We start from the raw sequence: 17,379 nt of genomic DNA on the forward strand, positions 1-17,379 counted from the left end.
TATGCAGTCATGATGAAATTAACTTACATTATTGTCTGAAAAGGGCACGATAAGAGACCTCATGCGTTTCAAGGCATTTCAAAAGGAATTTAATGCTTCTAAAGGTGATTGTAAAGGCTGAAATCAGCTTCATGTAAACAAATCAAAGGCTGTGGATTCATCACCCATCACTTACACTGGGGATCTCTAGGTGGGCAAAGACTACAGCAAGCAAAACTATTTTCAAATGACATCTGACTATTGTTAAAAGAAAACTGTCACATATAAGAAGCAGTGTCTCACCTCTGCAGGATGCTGCACTACGTACAGACATGTGGACACCTCCAGGGGTTGTGGTGGAAGAAAAGGACAGAGACACACCTTCTGAGGGCGACTACATGGGAGGAAAGTTGCAGACGTGAAGCTTTGATATCCCAGTAAGTTCCCAGCCTATAGCCCCCATCTCTCTGGAGCTTTCTGTAACGACATGAATCTGCTCCCTCATTAAAGCATGCCACAGTTAGGAGGAGAAGGCTCTCTGTCCACACACTACAGCTCTGCTAGCTAGCATTAGCCTCACTGTAATTCAGCTCACCGGCACCGTAAACAGGTCGGTCTTCTCTCGCCGACCTCCACCGGGAGGGCAGCCAGGTCCCCGAAAGCGTCCACTAACCCATCGTCCGTGGAGGAGCTGTCGCAGCTGTCTGGTCCGTTTTCTCCAGGGGGGTCCGCGGGGCTAACACCGGGGACATTGTCCATTGCGGAGTTAGCACAAAGCTAACTAGTCCAAGTACTCAAACGCAGCGCCGACGAGGGACTTCTGGTATAGAAATACGCCAACTAGACAGGCTGAACGGGATGCAGCTCATTCATTCAACAGAACAGTATTTGGCTTGTTTAGCTTCAGCTCCTGAGTTTGTTTTATTTTAGTCTATAGCTCCTAATAGTCTAAGCTAGACATAGTTTAACTAAAGCAGCGCTACATTCTCAGTTACAGCGAGCTAATAGCTGCTACGTTAGTACAACTCTGGGCAACAACACTTACAACTCACATGATTCAAAACTGCTTCATCTTTTAATAATGGCTTTTTTTTTTTTTTTAAGTTAACAAGAGTGTGATCTTTTCTGATCAATCAAAAACAAAGATTTTAGAATTACAAATTCAATTCAAATTCAGATAACTTTATTTATCCCAAAGGGCAATTCTTTTTTTAAATTTATTTTAGAAGGACTACATTGAAAACAAAGGCCCCAAAGTCAAATCTCAGTGCACAGTATTTTTTGTAATCTGTCAAACACAACTGAGAAAATGTAGGAATTCCAGTGACACTAACTGCTTAAACATGGTTGAAAAATTAGCTGTGAACACCAGAATTGGCTTTAAAGGTGTTAAAGGACTCAGGAAGACTGTTGATCAACTTAAAATCAGTAGAAACACAGTAGCAGCTGTAATCAGGAGGCACAGAGCGAGCTGCAGTGGTCGTGTCTCTTAAACTGACGCCATAGACAGTGTGCTACTTGCAAAAGCTTGCTCTGAAAGATAGACATTAATGTGCTTCATACTTGCCACTGGGGTTATCAGCAAAAATGTATTCGAGGTCACATAAGGTCACATCATTGGATGGTGTCCAATAAAAACACCCATTCTTGCTCTTTTGCACAAACTGCAAGATAAAAAGTTGCTAAACAACATAAAAAGAAACCTGATTAACATTGGGAGCACATGCTTTGGGCAGATGAGATAAAGTTTAATTTGTATGGTCCAGATAGAGTTCAGCATGTTTGGCATGAACCTGGCCTGGACTACCACAGTAAATACATACATGTGATGATGCGGGCCTGCATGAGTACAAAAGTTGTTGGAGTGATAACATTTATAGATGGCATCATGAATGACTGTGGGTATGCCAATATACTGGCTGACAAGATGACTTCCAGTCTGCAGAAACTTGGCAGAAGTGGAATATTCCAGCATGTTTATGATGTGAAACACACCTCCAAAATCACACAAGAGCTTCTAAAAAAGGAAAATCATAACGAGGATCTCATTATTTATGGGTTTGTTTGTTTAGATGCTATATATTTTTATCACAATTTGATTAAATGTATAAACTTATATTAGTCACAGTTCATATTCATTGATATAATTCTCTGTAATTCTTGTAGAAAAAATTAATTTTGCTTTGGCCAAACAAATTTTTCATTGAAAAATAAGAAATAACTCTTATATACAATATGTTTGTAAAGAGGTAAGAAAATTATATACATGTCAAGGAAAACAGTGATTCCATTATGAAAACAGTGACTAAATGATTTTCTGTCTGTAGATTCATCAGCCAACATGTGCTGCTGTAATAATGTGTGTATTAATAATCACGTTAAATGGTGTATCCACTCTATATACTGTACTTCTATGACTATGGGACTTATTTTGGTAAATTGTTGGTAATCCATCCACTCACAGCTGCCATCTGTCGATGTGGAGGACAGAAAGTTACTGTACTACAACACACCTGACTCACATTAATGCATCTCCAACAGCTTGTTGTCAAGTTCTACACAAGTCTGTTTATGATCCATTAATGTGAGTCAGGTCTGTTTCAGTACGGACACATCTGAAACCTGCTGGACAAAAGGTTAGAAATGTGAAGACTCATATTGGTCCACTAGGTGTCGCCAAAGCCCATTCAATGTGAATACAGAACAGCTCCAGTAAGGTGGACACAGGTGACAACAGCCTCCAAACATAAGTATTACTCTGCCAAAACAAGATACCAGTCTGTGGTACACATTCACTTCTGTTTGAATGTCATTCACACCATGTTTTCTCATGTGCAAATGCATGTGAGTGAGTGTGTTTTCAGTCTCCTCTTCAAGGTCAACAGGCACAGGATCACTGCTGAGCTCCAGATGGCACCTTTGGATTCAAGGCTCACAGCAACTGTATGTGCAAATTAAGCAGGACATAAACCATATGCTTTATGACAACACGTGCACCGTTCAGTCTGCTAAAAGCCCCCCACCATGCAGAAATGTGTTTTTTTCCTATAGCTACTTTATTTTGACCTTCACTGTGCAAAACAATTCATCTGTAGAGTTTAACACCAGAAGGCTGTTTTAATGCTCATCCACAGAAGGAAAATAAAAGGTTTCTCCAAACCAATTATGATTAAGCAAATAATTTCAAACAACTACAGTGTGAAAATTGGGCTTTTTTGATGAGAGAGGAGAAGGAATCATTTTTATTGATGTAATTAGAAGCATCAGACACAAATTAATATTTATAATATATTATTATTTTATATGCCAGGTATGCATGGTTAAAATGTTTTTATTTAACATAAACAAACACATTAAGGATTAAACAGAATTACAGGGTAAAAGTAGTCTTGAAAGAAGGACACATATTATCTTATTTTTGTTGACTGTTTACAAGTGGGTGCACAGCACACAGACTCTTAGCTGAGACAAGGTATCAGGTTCACAGTCGTATTTATAGCTGAAGATGCATCCCAGAGTCACACAAACACCACCACATGCACTCTCAACGTTTTTATTTGCACTCGTGACCCAAAGTTCTTCCTTCAAACACACTTGGATTCATGCACTATCGCCAGAGGCCTGGAAAAACATTCTGATTACTGTAATAGTGACTGCTTTAAATTAAAAAGTAGATTTTTAAAATTAATGCAGAGTACTGCTGAAATTATAAAAACTAGAGATATGCAAATGTGTATATGGAGCTTTAGAAATTTATCTCAGTTGAATGTAAAAAAAAATGCTTTAAAAAAACTATTATTCTGGCAACGTGGGGCTGAAAAATACTGTAAAATAAAAGAAAAAAACTATGCCATGAAAATTTACATTTTCCATAATTAAAACACATTTTCCAGCCTTTATTCTACGTGAACTATATAAATTAGTGGAGAAAATAAGAATTTGTACAATGTAGGGTAGTTGTACTGTTATTTTAAGACCAAATAATGTTGTACTACTAATCATACTGTAACTATACTAAAGAATTATACACTGTCTATTGTTTTTAGCTGGTTCAGTTGATACAGCAGTGGAAGTATCTCCTTGTTCCTCTGCAGTAATCTCCGTAGCATCAGTCTCTTTTACGTCAGTTTGTTTTGTATCTGTTTCAGCCTCACTTCTTCCCTCTCCTTTGGCTTTGACGTCTCCCTCTTCAGCTGGTTTTTCATTGCCATCTTGTACACTTTGAGTTTCTGAAGGCCCAGCTTTTACCGCAGCGTTCTCAGATGGAGTCACATCAGAGGACGCCGCCATTGTTTCCTCTCCATCTCCATCGCCCTCATCTGCAGTCTCTGCTGGTGACGCTGTCTCTTTCTCCTCCTCCCTTTGCTCCTTCCCTCCTGCTTCTTCCTCTTTTTCTTGTGTAATAACGTCAACTGGAGTCAGAGGTGCTAGTTCAAGACAAGCCTTAGGAGTGGACACTTTTTTCCTTGGTGGAGCGACTGGATGATTTGTGTCTGAACCTTCCTGATCTGTATGCACACTGACAGTTTTCTCGTCCAGGCCGGTAGGATGTTCATCTGTACCTCCCCACTCTGGTTCCTCTGAGGGGAACTCAAAGCTTGAGATGCTAAGTGGATCTACAGATTTTTCTGCAGCTTTTTCTACTTTTATAGACACACTTTTCTCTGTCTTGGCTTTCTTTTTTGTTGTTGTCTGTGTGTCATCTTCTTCTAGCGAACGAGGGAAAGGCTCTATATCGCACGGAGAGGAATTTGCACTTGACCTAAAGAAGTCTGTGACTTCCTCCTCTGTGTTTGGCACCTCACCTTTTTCAGACTTGGATATAAAATCTCCAAAATCATACAAGTCTTGGGTCAGTGTTCGAGGTCCTTCCTGTGGGCGCTTTTCTTTGTCTGTTGGTTCCGCCTCCACCACAGGAGTCTCATCGATAAGGACGTATTTCTCCAAATATCCCCTGGCCTCCCTGTCTGAATGTCTGCTGTGGAAGGACTTCTCAGAGGTCATACTTTCTGTGTCTTCTTCTTTTTTCCGGCTGCCGATTGCTTCCTCATACAGGTCAGTGTAAAGGAAGGCCATGGCTTTGGGCTCCTCCAGCAAAATGGGGTCAATAATTTTCGGTGGTCCATCAGGTAGGAAGATTGGAGTCAGGATGTCCTCTTGGCTTCCAAACAAATTTGAACCACTTGGTTTTGAAGGAAGCCTGGAGGGCGCACGTCCTGCAGCTCCACCTCCGCTCGCTGAGTCTAGACTTTTCATGTAGTCCTCTGTACCACCATAGAAGACTTCATCTAGAAGCTCACTGGTGATTTCCTCCAGACTGACTGTGTCTGACTTGTCAGTATTCACACTTTCAGTGACCGTGTTGTCTTTAGACTGAACAGGTTTCTTAGTGTCCTGGCTCTCAGCGGCAGCCTCGGCCTCTGGTTCCTCCTGCCCCTGTGCAATCACAGCAGGACTCCCTGGAGCCTGAGCATCAACCAGATTAAATGCCTCAAAGTAGTCCACATTTCCAGGAGCTGCTCTGCCTGGAGGTCTGGGCACTGGAGCCCCTGGTGGATCCCTGGGACCTGCAGCAGGTGTAAGCTTGGCCGGGCCACCTGGTGCCGCATCTGATCCCAATGAGATCATCAGTTCATTGTCATGGGTCTGCTCACTGGCTTTAGCAACAGGACTCTCCTCCAGGTACGACAGATTGTCCACCATTTCTTTGCTCACCTCCTCATCCACTGTGACCAGTTTAGGAGGAACAACAATGTTGAGGATTTCAGAGCCCTCAGACACCAACCTGAACAGCCGTTGCTCTTTATCTTCCAGAGGATCAGCCGGTTCCTCTTGGTCTCCTTCTCCTTCAGTTTTCACATTGGGTTGAGAGACTTCCACCAGCTCTGGCCGTCCTGAGATGTTTTCAGAGCTTTCGAACAGGATTGGCTTGCTTTTCTGACTTACCCTCTCTTTAGTTTTCTTCCGCCTTGACATCAGCTCCTCATCCATAACAAAGATTATCTTTCCTGCTGGATGAGACCCAGGTGTTGCAGGCCGTGCTGCAGCCGGAGAGCTGAGATCCACAGTATGGTTTCCAGCTTCAGATGCCCACGGTGTGGTGCAGCGACTCGGGGTTGTCTCCCACGCGATTCCGCTGTCTTCGCCTTGCATAGTCACCATGGAGAAAGAGGAGTCCATCATCAGGCACTGCATCTTAGGCCGGACGTTGTCATCATGGACAGCCTCACGTAAACTGAAGGCACAGTAACACAAACAAAGAAGCAGCTTTAAGCCAACTTCAAGAGTTCCATTGATTCTTTTGGTTTGGTGTTTTTTGTACCGGAGTTCAAAACAGATTACCGAAACGCCCTCAAACAGCACAAACTTGCTGGGAGGAGACTGTTGAGATCTGACAATAGGCATGGTATACTCCAAATTGCTATACAAAGCTGCCTGTTCTACTCTGTTTGTAGGTAAATTTAACTTTGTGAACCCTGAGCTGGTTTTGCCCATTTTTTGCTCCTGTTACTTTTTCACTCACTTTTGATTAAATTTTTACTGCAATAGAAACTTCTGCACTGCTATGAAAGTAGCACAACACTCGCTGGACATAGAGAGTGAAAAAATGTCCTCTATGCAGTGCAACATGCCATAAATAATTTCAAAAAGAAAAGTTGAGTCATTTAGTGTTTATTTTAATGAGGCTCCACACATTACATATATTTAATTATTTACATTTTCCACACAGTTCAGCATTAACTTTAGAAAGAAATGTCCTCACACTGAATGTATCTTCCAACAACGTGTTCCTCTGTATATCTTTTTTGTCATGCTGCATTGATTTCATTCATCATGTTTCTTTTATTTTCCGCTCAATCTAGTCTGTGTAAACACAGCCTGCAGGCTAAGCTTTGTAAAAACTACATTGTTGTCACGTGACATGTTAGTTGCAGCTGAGTCAGGTGTGGCTTCTCAGTTGTGCCGAGGCGGGCAGAATTTTCATGCAAATGCGTTATTCTGCAAAGTTTTAAAATGAGATGTGAAATAAAGAGATTTTAATAAAGCATCGAATTTTTAGGCTTATTTTTTAATGTTTTTTTTTCACACAGAAAAATGCGTCACATAAGTAGTTCAAATACTGATTCTTCCTTCTGTGTTTATAGTTTTTTGTTCTATTAAATTGTATAATTTTGACTGTTTTTAAAACATAACATGCCTTTGGGGTTCAGAGGGTTAATTCATACAGATATAACCAAAGAGGAGATTTCACACTGCAGAGCTGCTCAGCCACATTTACAGTATAAACACACACACACAAGGGTTGGCCACTAATGGAATTTCCTCCATTAATTCCCCATTTTATTTGGAAATAGATCCAATTTATTACTCTAAAATAAACTGCTGCCTCTGAGCTACTGGGGATTTGGTATAAATGAAAAAATGGATTTCGTTCAGCAGCTTCCTACTGTTATTAAGGCTATGAAGCTCCATTACACATTTGACTCTGCAGCAATACATCCAGAATACAAAATACCTGTTTCGAAGTGTCTCCACTTCATCACCAGCATCAAGGTTTTGCCCAGTAATATCTTCAGGGGTCAACACTGTCATCTCAGCATCAACATCTGACCGTACTAAATCCTCCATCACTGCGTCCATAGTTTGTAATATCTTGATAAATTTGCTTTAGCCTCTCTGCACAACTCGGCGCTGCTCTGTTGATCACATTCTAAGCAAGCAGGCTTGAGTTGAGTTTTCATGCTCAGCGTAATCTTGAAATAGAAAACTATCCTTCCAGTGTTTCATGTGAAGCATTTGCAACATGTAGGGGGATTATTTTGTCATCTGTTCACACAGGATGAACCCTTGCATTTGGTACATACAATTAACAGGTTAATCTGGATTGATCAGTTGTCGCCTTTGACTAATTTGAACAGTTAAAAATGCAGCAACATTGAGTAAATGTCTCTGCCTTGCTTTTCTTGCCAGGTCTATATATAATTTAGTGCTGGTGGCCTGTATCCGATGTCGAGTCTGTCTGTAAGTCTGTCATAGGCAAGAATGTTTAAAGTGTTCGGTTTGGTTTGTAGCTGTGCAACAAAATTTTCCATCAAGAAAACAAAACGATAAAAATCAAGCCTGATCACCTTTTTCTCTCTTAATAAGTATTTATGAGCTAACGAGCCACATGAAATGGCTAAAGGTCAGTATTTTGTGTTATGAAATCAGCTTTTCTGTACTTTTGAGCCACGCTGCTATGAAAATGTCAGCCTCACACCTGTTCATGTCTGTCATGCAGTGTTACAACGTGGGAAGTGAAAGACTGGAGGAGTTGGGGAGGGTTTAGTCGGCACGTTGTATCTGGGCAAAAGTTCTCTTGTGTAAACTGGTCTGACATACCTTCTGTGCATCATAAACTTTCCCAGTGGACATGACAAACATTGGCTAATATACAAACTTTGTGCTTATTGGGCAATACCACTGTGTGCAGCAGCCAGGAGGACTGAAACAGGTTGTCCTTAATGACTATTAACAACATAATCATGCAATAAATCCACTGTTTCAGCATTAAAGTAGCTTAATCAAGAACCAAACATTATATATATATTATTCTAATATATAGTATGTCCCTGTATGATATGAAGAATTCCCTAATTCAGGTCATCACAGATCCATGTTCTTCTTTTTTTGCAATCGATGTATATAATTTATCCATAATATAATTTTACACTTGTTAAAATCTGAAATATACATAGTGTATATATATATATACCCTTACTAAAGAACTAGTGTTAATGAAGAAAGTGTTTATACTTTTTTGTGTTGCTATTTTTACTGAAGCATCTGAACATCATTATCACTGGCTGTATCAGTAGCTGTCCAGAAGATGGCAATCCAGAAGCACATAATGCATTCAGATGTGCTGATATAAACTTATGTCTTTTTTTATTTAGTACATTTTGAATGAAAATGAATGATGCATAAGACGTGAGCAGTAAACCTACCACCTGTCCCTCTTAGTAGAGATGCTTACTAATGATGAGTGTTGGAATGTAACTTGTGTACTGAATATCAGTACAGTATGTACACGAGACGTGTGCTGAAGTAAACACATTTACAGGGTAATAAATCACAACAGACTGTAGCTGATAGTGAAGCTCCGTCATCCCTCAAAAAAGCCTACTGGCTTTGTTCTTTTTTGTTCAAAATAATAAATAACCCTCTACTTGAACTCATGGTAATAGTACAAAAAAGCTTGTATATGTACATTCTTAGAAAAAAAAAAACAACCCACAGAGCTCATTTTATACTGTCAGGATTTTACATATTCGTACTGCAAAACCACCTCTTTTTATTTTCTTCCACCAGGAAAAGGATTTTATTTCTGTTTAAAGATTGGTAAGGCCACTCCTCCTCCAACCCTGGTTAACTCATTGCAGTTATACACAATGCAATTATACAGATCCTGAAATAATAATAAATATTATGAAGTAAAGAAAGTTCTCTAGTTAAACTCTAATTTATAATAATTCATAATGTTTGAAGTAAAGAGGAATTTGTTTCTCAGTGTCTTAGTCAGTTATGATAGAGATGTTATAAGAGAGAGGCTTGAAATTTATGGAATCCTTAATACAAATCTATTAAAGAATTCACTAACACCAAAGATGGAGGTTGTACGACACACGTCACACCTAAACAGCTAAACACTAAACCATTCATGTTGTTGCACTGACACAAGAGGGGAGTGGCAAAACTCTGTGCATGTGCACAGAAGTAAAACCTGTGGAGAAAAAACACTATTTAAACCTCGCTTTGGGGGAAAGTCACTAAACTTTCTTTTTCAGATTTGCCTGGTTATTCTATACATGCAGTCTTGATGCCGTGTTGACCACTAAAATTGCTGTCATGGGGCTCTTATTTTAATACTAAAATTATAAATAAACTTTTCCCCGCAAACACACCACTGCAGGTTCTCCTGAGCTGTTTTCACTGGTGGTACCCCCAATATCTAAAATGTTAACAGCACCTGTATTAGTCTATGCACCTCAGGCATTTAGTAATTTTCAACAAGTCTCTGTACTACAACAGCATCATAAATGTCCTGAAGTTCAGTTATGGCTTTTTTTTTTTTTTTGCGTGCAGCCCCAAGATTTTTAGTGGCTCCATCTTTCCACTCCTATGAGAAATTGTATGTCCATGGGAAAGATATGTACAAGTATAAATCTTAACTGGTGGGAGAAAATTAAAAGAAGTGGTTTGGGAGTAAGATGATATGAAATCCTGACAGTACAACATCAGCCCCTGTAATAAAAAAGAAGAAGAAGAAGAAAAAGAATGTACATGTACAAACGTATTATTAACATTCAAGTTCAAGTGGAGAGTTATTCATTATTGGCAACAAAAAGAAATAACAAAGCAAGTAGGACTTCAAAGCTGCAGTCTGTTATGATTTATTACTGTAAATTTGTTCACTTCAGCACACTTTCTGTCCACAAATGATACTGATATTCCTAAAAATAGATATTTTTAAAAGCAAATGGTCATGGTTCCTTTTTTTCTTCATTTTTCTATGACTGGATTGACTGGATTTCAGATGTATGAAAGAACTGCTGAGAAGTGTAAAATTTTATAAAGTAACACCGCCTATATGTGGTAGTTTTTAAGTAAAAACAAATAAATAAGTCATTGTTTTTATTTATAATGTACTTTACTTTTGTTTCTTTTTTTTTTATCATAGTATCTTATAGTATTACTATGATATGATTAATGCAATTTTGTTGTTTTGCTTCACAGCGCATGTGAGGAAACACTTTATTGCCAATTACGTCAAAATATCAGCCGTAGACGTAGCGTGATGACGTCGCAGGTGTAACGGTCCCCGGAGCGGCGGCGGCGGCTGATGGAGCTGATCAGATGAATGAGCTGCGGGGCTCACAGAGGACAGACGGGCTGGAGATGAGAGAGGATGAACCGGCCGGAGGAGCAGCAGCAGCATCAGCACCGTATCCTCACACCGTCTGAGTCCCGGGTCGGACGAAATAACGAGACAAACGCGAGCAGGAGTCTCCTCATTAGCCTGTGAGTCCGCGGTGAGCACCAACGGAGCTGCTGTAGTCTTGGAGGAGGACGGGACGTGATGGTCAAACCCGGAGCGAGCACCGACTGTTGTTCTGTGTTGCCTCGAGAAGCGGCGGAGATGAAGCTCCGTATGGAAAGAAGATGTCTGTCACCGCCGGGCAGCGGGAAACGTGTCACTCGCGGCGGTGAAACTCTCTAATATCTGTCGGTTGATGGCACAGCGGGCGGTACGGAGGAGCCAGAGACGACCACTGGGATTTATGAGCAGTCGGATTGGAGAAACTGAGGAGTGAATGTTAAGTTTTTATGTGGCAGCGGAGTGTTCACTGCAAGCTAACCCCGAATGGATAAAGCTAGCGTTTTTAGAGACTATGCGCTGTTTTAAACAACCTTTTCTCTCTGCCGATATTTTCTCTGTGGATTTAAAAGCGCAACTTCACCAGCTTAATTTGGCTGTAAATCACACTCCCTCTGCTGTCAGTCTGCTCCCGAGTTTAGCTCCATAATCCCAGGGAGTTTGGTCTTATTTAGCTAACGGGTAGCAGCAGCTACTAGCGCCAGCGCTGCTGTGTGTTCTCGGTCATCATGCATGCACCGACACGTCTGCTCGGATGAAACCAACACCCAGCCAAAAAAAAAAAAAAAAAGATGATGCACCCAAGGGCATAACAACAACACACCGAGCCATGTCGGACTGAGAGCAGCCAGAGTGGCTCCGCCGGCACAAACGACCGACCAGAGCGGCTTTATTCAGAGGGATCAAGAGCCAAAGCTAACCTCCAGCAGCCTGTTCACACCGCCCTCCAGAGACCACCGAGAGGATCCTTTTCGACTCAGCTCGGCGACGAAATCCAGCTAAAATGGGGTATGTAGCTGGCAGAGCGGTGGAGGCTGTAATCGTCACTTTGTTTTTGCAGATTTGTGGAGCCCAGCTGCAGGTTAGAGCAGGGACACCTCCAGCTCAGTCCCAGCTGACAGCCCGGAGCAGACAGCGTAGCTTAGCCACCCACCGCTAACTACATGTCCCGCCGTCACATGTCAGCACATAGAAATAGTGGAGGAACTTTATTTATATAGCACTTAAAACAACAACAACAACAACAAACTGGGGTCACAAAGTGCTCTGACTGATAACGCAGAAGCAGGATACCCAAACGGTAATTAAGATAAAGTTAAAACTAAAAAACCTACAAATGCAAAAACGCAATGTGTCAATATTGAAAAATACAACTAAAAGAATTATTACAATTAAACCCTAATAGTCAAGTCTACAGTCGTTATTTATACACTGTAGAAATAAAAGAAGTGTAATTTTGCTTTTTTGGATTTTTAGTAAATACACAGAAATATCAGTGAAGTTACAAAATATGCTGTAAGTTTGAATGTCTAATGTAAAATAATATTAAAAACCTAAACTCCATAAAATCTTTTTTTTTTTTTTTTTTTTTAAAGAAAATTAGATTTTTTTTTTTACATATAAAGACTTAAAAGTTTTTTTTGGCCTTTTAAAGTGTAATGCACAATGTTTACATGTGTAAAAACTATGAAATCAGATATGTTGTAGGGTTACTACATGTATTCTGATTATGGAAAGTGTGCTGCATGTTTCAAACGATGTCTTTGCTTTTCAGTAGAGTAACAAAATTGGTGTTACAAATTTATTAAACACTTCAAAATCCCAGTTGAAAGGTACACATTTCCCTGACTAAATTATATAATAAAGTTAAGACCCCACAATACTATTAATTATGCAAATATACCTGACTAATTGAGATCCTAAAGTTCAGACCCTACAATATTATGTATGAATAATAATTGAGATTAAGACTTATGAGGATTATACATGGAAAACCCAACAAATCCAGAGATGCCCTTTGAGCAAGCACACTGACCACAGTGGAGAGGAGGAACTGTCTTTACCCAGGTGGAGGCCTCTGGTAGAACCAGGCTCAGGGAGGACAGCCATCTGCCTCAACTGGTTGGGTTGAGGGTCAAGGGCAGAGAGCAGAGACAGACAGACAACAAACAACAGGACATAAACACTGGACAGATTGGTGGGATCAGTAGCTGCAGGTCAGACCTTGCAGGAAGGTACAGGGACAGAGGGGAAGAGGCACAAACTGGAGCAGGAGCAACAGAAAAGCTTAATGAACAATAAAAGTAAGGCATAACATAAAAACAAGTATAAAAAGGGGCCTCAAAAAGTGATTTAAAAGAAGTGCCTGATTCTGTGAGCCTTACCTCCTCAGGCAGGTCTTCCCAAAGCTACAGGGCCGCTTTTAGATTTAAACCTTGACCTTGGAGAAGCTAGAAGGGCCCACCTGAGGATATAAGGCCACTAAAGATACATTATAGAGAAATGCAGCACTGCCTCAGATATACACCAGTACACCCTGCACGACTGGTAGCAGTAGCTGTCCATCATTATATCCATGAAAGCCTCCATACACTGACAGTTTTTTAAAACTAAATTCATGATTTTCAGCAGAGCCAAAACTACTGATTGTGACCAGATAGCTCTAGTGTGAATGGCACAACTATTGAAAGAGAGTACTTGCATCTTGTAATATGGATTGATGAGAAGCTGACATTTAAATATCGTGTGTCCAAACTAGTGGTGAAATTACGACAAAAAATTGGTTTCTCTTACAAGATTAAATCATGTTTTCCACTGTAAGGTAGAAAAAAGCCTATTGAGGCAACTTTTCTATCACTGTTGGATTATGGTGACATTTTTACACATGCATGCATCAGCTGTGACTCTTAAGCCCTTTGACACTGTTTATAAGGGATGAACGATTTGGGAAAAATATCTAATTGCTTTTTTTTTTTTTTTTTCAAACAGATATTGTGATTTGCAATATAATTTTTTAGGTCACTCATGACTTAGACACACTGCATAATGTATATCCTAAATTGCAGCCTTTGCAATTTGCTAAAAGCATTTTTTCTAAATTGTGATTTGAAATTAATTTGTTTAGCTCTGTTCTTTATTACTCTGCATTAATAATATTACTCATCATAATTACAATACGGATAACTGTGAAATGTGTGCTCATGTTGGGTGTCTAGCCCTCTCCTTACAGAATGGTAGACACTGGGTTTTATTTATTTATGAGGCTCTTCCTGTTAGTTTTTTTCCCTTTACATTACTTCATTGCTGTCTCTTAAAGTGGGTCCTTACCAAACAAATGATTGGATTACTCTGCAGGTGTCGGCTGTTTTTACTGAGCCTAGAAAATCTGGTTTTACTCACGGCACACCTGCAACGGGGACTCACATGCAGACCTACCTAATCTAAAGCCTGACTCATTTTTTCCTTGGGGTGGTTTAGATGTCATCTTATTGTACTTCCAGCTAGTTGATTGATTAGTTTTTAAATCCTAAATGCTCTAAGTATTGCGTTTAAAAATATGCTATTTGACCTTTAATGTATTTTTTGCCCTTGTTATCCAGTTTTTTTTTATCTGTGTGCCTGCAACGTTTATTTCCAAACCTGACTACATTGTAAATGAGGCCTCCATACCTCAGTGTATTCAGAGTTGAAATAAAGGTTGAATGAATGGTAGATTACAGAAGCCAAAAGATTAGACTGTAATGAAGTAGGCTACTGCTGATGAAGTGATGGCAGAGAGCAGGACAAAGCAGTGCATATTTGGTCATACTGCTCCATACGGAAAAAATAGTTGTAAAAAAAAAAAAAGAAGAAGAAGAGTGTTGCAATTAATTTTGTGCTGCCAAAGATAAGAGATAAGTCTTTTTAAGTCGCCATGACTTGGCTCGTGCGCTGCATGCAGCTGAACCTGCAGATGTATGGTGATTCTCCTGATCAAGAGCGACCTAGTTCTTACTCCAGATGAAAGCAGATGATGTAGCATGTGATTGGTTTGTTGTCATATTGTGGTTGGAGGAGGAGGAGGAGGAGGAGGCGGAGGAGGAGGGGGGGTGAACTGATAACCTCCTCGTGCAAAGCGCATCCTCAGTAATTCTCAAGGCCAATGGTTATAATCCAGTCAACAATCAATTCCTGCGGCGCAGAGAGAGAGAGAGCGTGTCCTATCCTTGTGTGCACTCAGCCCTTAATTAGCTTATTCTTGTACTTGTGTTCTAGTACCGTGTTTGTACTGGAAACAATGTGTTTGCAGTGACAGCAGCGACACACTGCTGTCACTGGGATTCATGTATGACATTGTAGGAAATATTAGCCAGCACATGCCATGCAATAGTGAGATAATTCTCCTATAAAGCTGGGCTTTTAGACCAAACCTCTAATTGATTGTTCGAGAAAATAATTAACAGCTTAATTGGCAATAAGAATATTCTGTAATTCTGGCCCTATACAACATATACACAATAATAATAATAATAATAGACAGTTGTGTGAAAAAGAACTAAACATTTTAAAGAATTGATGGTAATAAAAACGACATAAAACACCAGGGATAAAATCTAATAACAATGGGTGTATTTAAACTTACAGTAGAACGAGATATTATTATCAGTGTAACAGCCAAGAACTAATTTGGACCTAAAAATTAAGAGAGAATCTACAAGAAAGATATAAATAAGTCTTCAAAAGTGAGTTAAAAGAAGATAGTGATGTGTCTCAATGTCAAATGTAATTCAAAAGTTTCACTTCCAGAAGTATATTTAAGCATTTGTATTATGGGGGTTATTTTTGGTGTTATTTGACGGCAGCAGTAGACGAAGAGGAGAGAGAACCTGCAGCGATAAACACATCAGTGAAGAACTATTTAAATACACTAAACACATACAGACTATTACTGTAGGTGTTACGCTGTCATTTGTGTTTATATAAAAGCTCAATGAAAACACATCACGAATGCAAATCAAGTAATTATTTAAAATACAATCTGAACGCACGACCAAATCAGCATCCCGTGTTGTTTTATTATCTTTTCTGGCTACAACTGACTGATGTTATCTTATATTTAAGTGCGTGAAGTCCAAACCATCGTCACTATTCACATGGTGGCGCAGTGATTCATTCATCACACCATCTGAAAGGCCTCAAAAGTGTTATCACACAGTCTGACACCAACTTTTCCCTTTATTAAACCCATCTCATGCAGTGGGGTATGCACTGCACTTTCAATCTAGCTTCTTAGATGTGGGTCACGAATGTGTAATTTTGCACATATAATAACAATATATAGACCCCAATACTCACCAGTTTTTGTGGTCCAATAAATGAGTTCATGTCACAGTTCTGACACCTCAAAATAGCAAAAAACTGGAACTTTGTCTTGCCATACTTGCCACATGTTCAATTCTGCTGATGTTAAAGGCCTCAAAAGTTGATGAAATGACCAAAGACTGTATTTTTAGTAGGAAATATGGATTCTTACCTTTAAGTACCCCAACATCACCCTTGTTTAAAATTTGATTTCCTACAGATTTTGCTGGAGCCATTAAAAATATCAAATATAAGGTTTATGTAAATATTATTTGTTTAAAAGTTATTATTATTGGCTGAAATATCATTATTTTTAAGCTGGTCCATTAATATGAACAATTAATGGATGAGTAGAAGAAAATGTCAGTGAAATAACCTTTCAAATGAGGCGTGCGGTCCACATGTTACCAGCCAGTGTTGTGTTGTATTTGTGTGCTTTTCTTCAAAGCTTCATAATTTCTGTCATTTCTCTTTCACTTCCTTCATTGGTTTGTGATATTTTCCATGAAAATCAAGGAAGACGGATTACTGTTTGAACTTTTTACCTTTGTACAAAGTGATGGCAGCAGAGAAGGCGCTGTTCGTGCGCCACTGTTCTTGAGAACTTGTTGGAAAGTGTCAGGCCAGCTCGTCCTCCAACATGCGCACAAGCTGTCTCCTGTACGTGCTGCTGAAGGCGGCGAGGCCGGTGAGCAGCATATGGGTGTTTCAGGCTGGAGGCTTCGCCTTGCCAGGCCCCTGCTGCCTCCCTCTGCGAGTGGGTTAACCGACAGGGACACTGGGAATGGATTGGGCGAGAGAGCATGTGGGATGGAGAGAGAGCGACAGAGTTGGAGGATGTTCACGGCTCATGACCGGCCCTGAGTCACATGGGCTGTTGCCATGACGACACAGCAGCTAAGTTAGTAATGCAGGGTTATTATTCGTGTGCATAGCAAGCACAGGCTGCAGCCGTCAGCGCTCTCACACAGTGAAGTTGTCTGTTGTTGTAGTCAGTTTATTTTTATTTTTCTTGCTTCACTCCCTCAATACGGTACAGAGGATGTGTGTTTACTGTTTTATAATGACCATATGAATTAATATGGCTTTTAATTATTATTTTAATGCACTACATCCTAAGCAGTTTCCCCTCACATTTTTAT

At 39.9% G+C, this 17,379-nt stretch overlaps 2 protein-coding genes across 2 annotated transcripts in view; one reads left to right on the forward strand and one right to left on the reverse strand.

Moving 5' to 3' along the window:
- Positions 1-7,674, reverse strand: part of LOC103362272 (cardiomyopathy-associated protein 5) — a 15,415-nt gene extending 7,741 nt beyond the window's left edge. Inside the window, exons 1-5 of the mRNA XM_008288585.1 lie at positions 7,496-7,674; positions 3,995-6,214; positions 3,436-3,478; positions 575-756; positions 283-373 (exon numbers count right to left, since the gene is read on the reverse strand). Coding sequence (XP_008286807.1) covers positions 283-373; positions 575-756; positions 3,436-3,478; positions 3,995-6,214; positions 7,496-7,620 — 2,661 coding nt within the window. The 5' untranslated portion in view covers positions 7,621-7,674. The remainder of the gene's footprint in view (positions 1-282; positions 374-574; positions 757-3,435; positions 3,479-3,994; positions 6,215-7,495) is intronic.
- A 3,055-nt stretch (positions 7,675-10,729) lies between these two features.
- The window catches only part of homer1 (homer scaffold protein 1), a 29,051-nt gene continuing 22,401 nt past the window's right edge, over positions 10,730-17,379 (forward strand). Inside the window, exon 1 of the mRNA XM_008288576.1 lies at positions 10,730-11,905. Within this exon, the coding sequence (XP_008286798.1) occupies positions 11,901-11,905 (5 nt within the window). The 5' untranslated portion in view covers positions 10,730-11,900. The remainder of the gene's footprint in view (positions 11,906-17,379) is intronic.

This window comes from Stegastes partitus, unplaced genomic scaffold, assembly GCF_000690725.1.
Source record: "Stegastes partitus isolate 25-593 unplaced genomic scaffold, Stegastes_partitus-1.0.2 Scaffold566, whole genome shotgun sequence".
Classification (NCBI taxonomy): Eukaryota; Metazoa; Chordata; class Actinopteri; family Pomacentridae; genus Stegastes; species Stegastes partitus.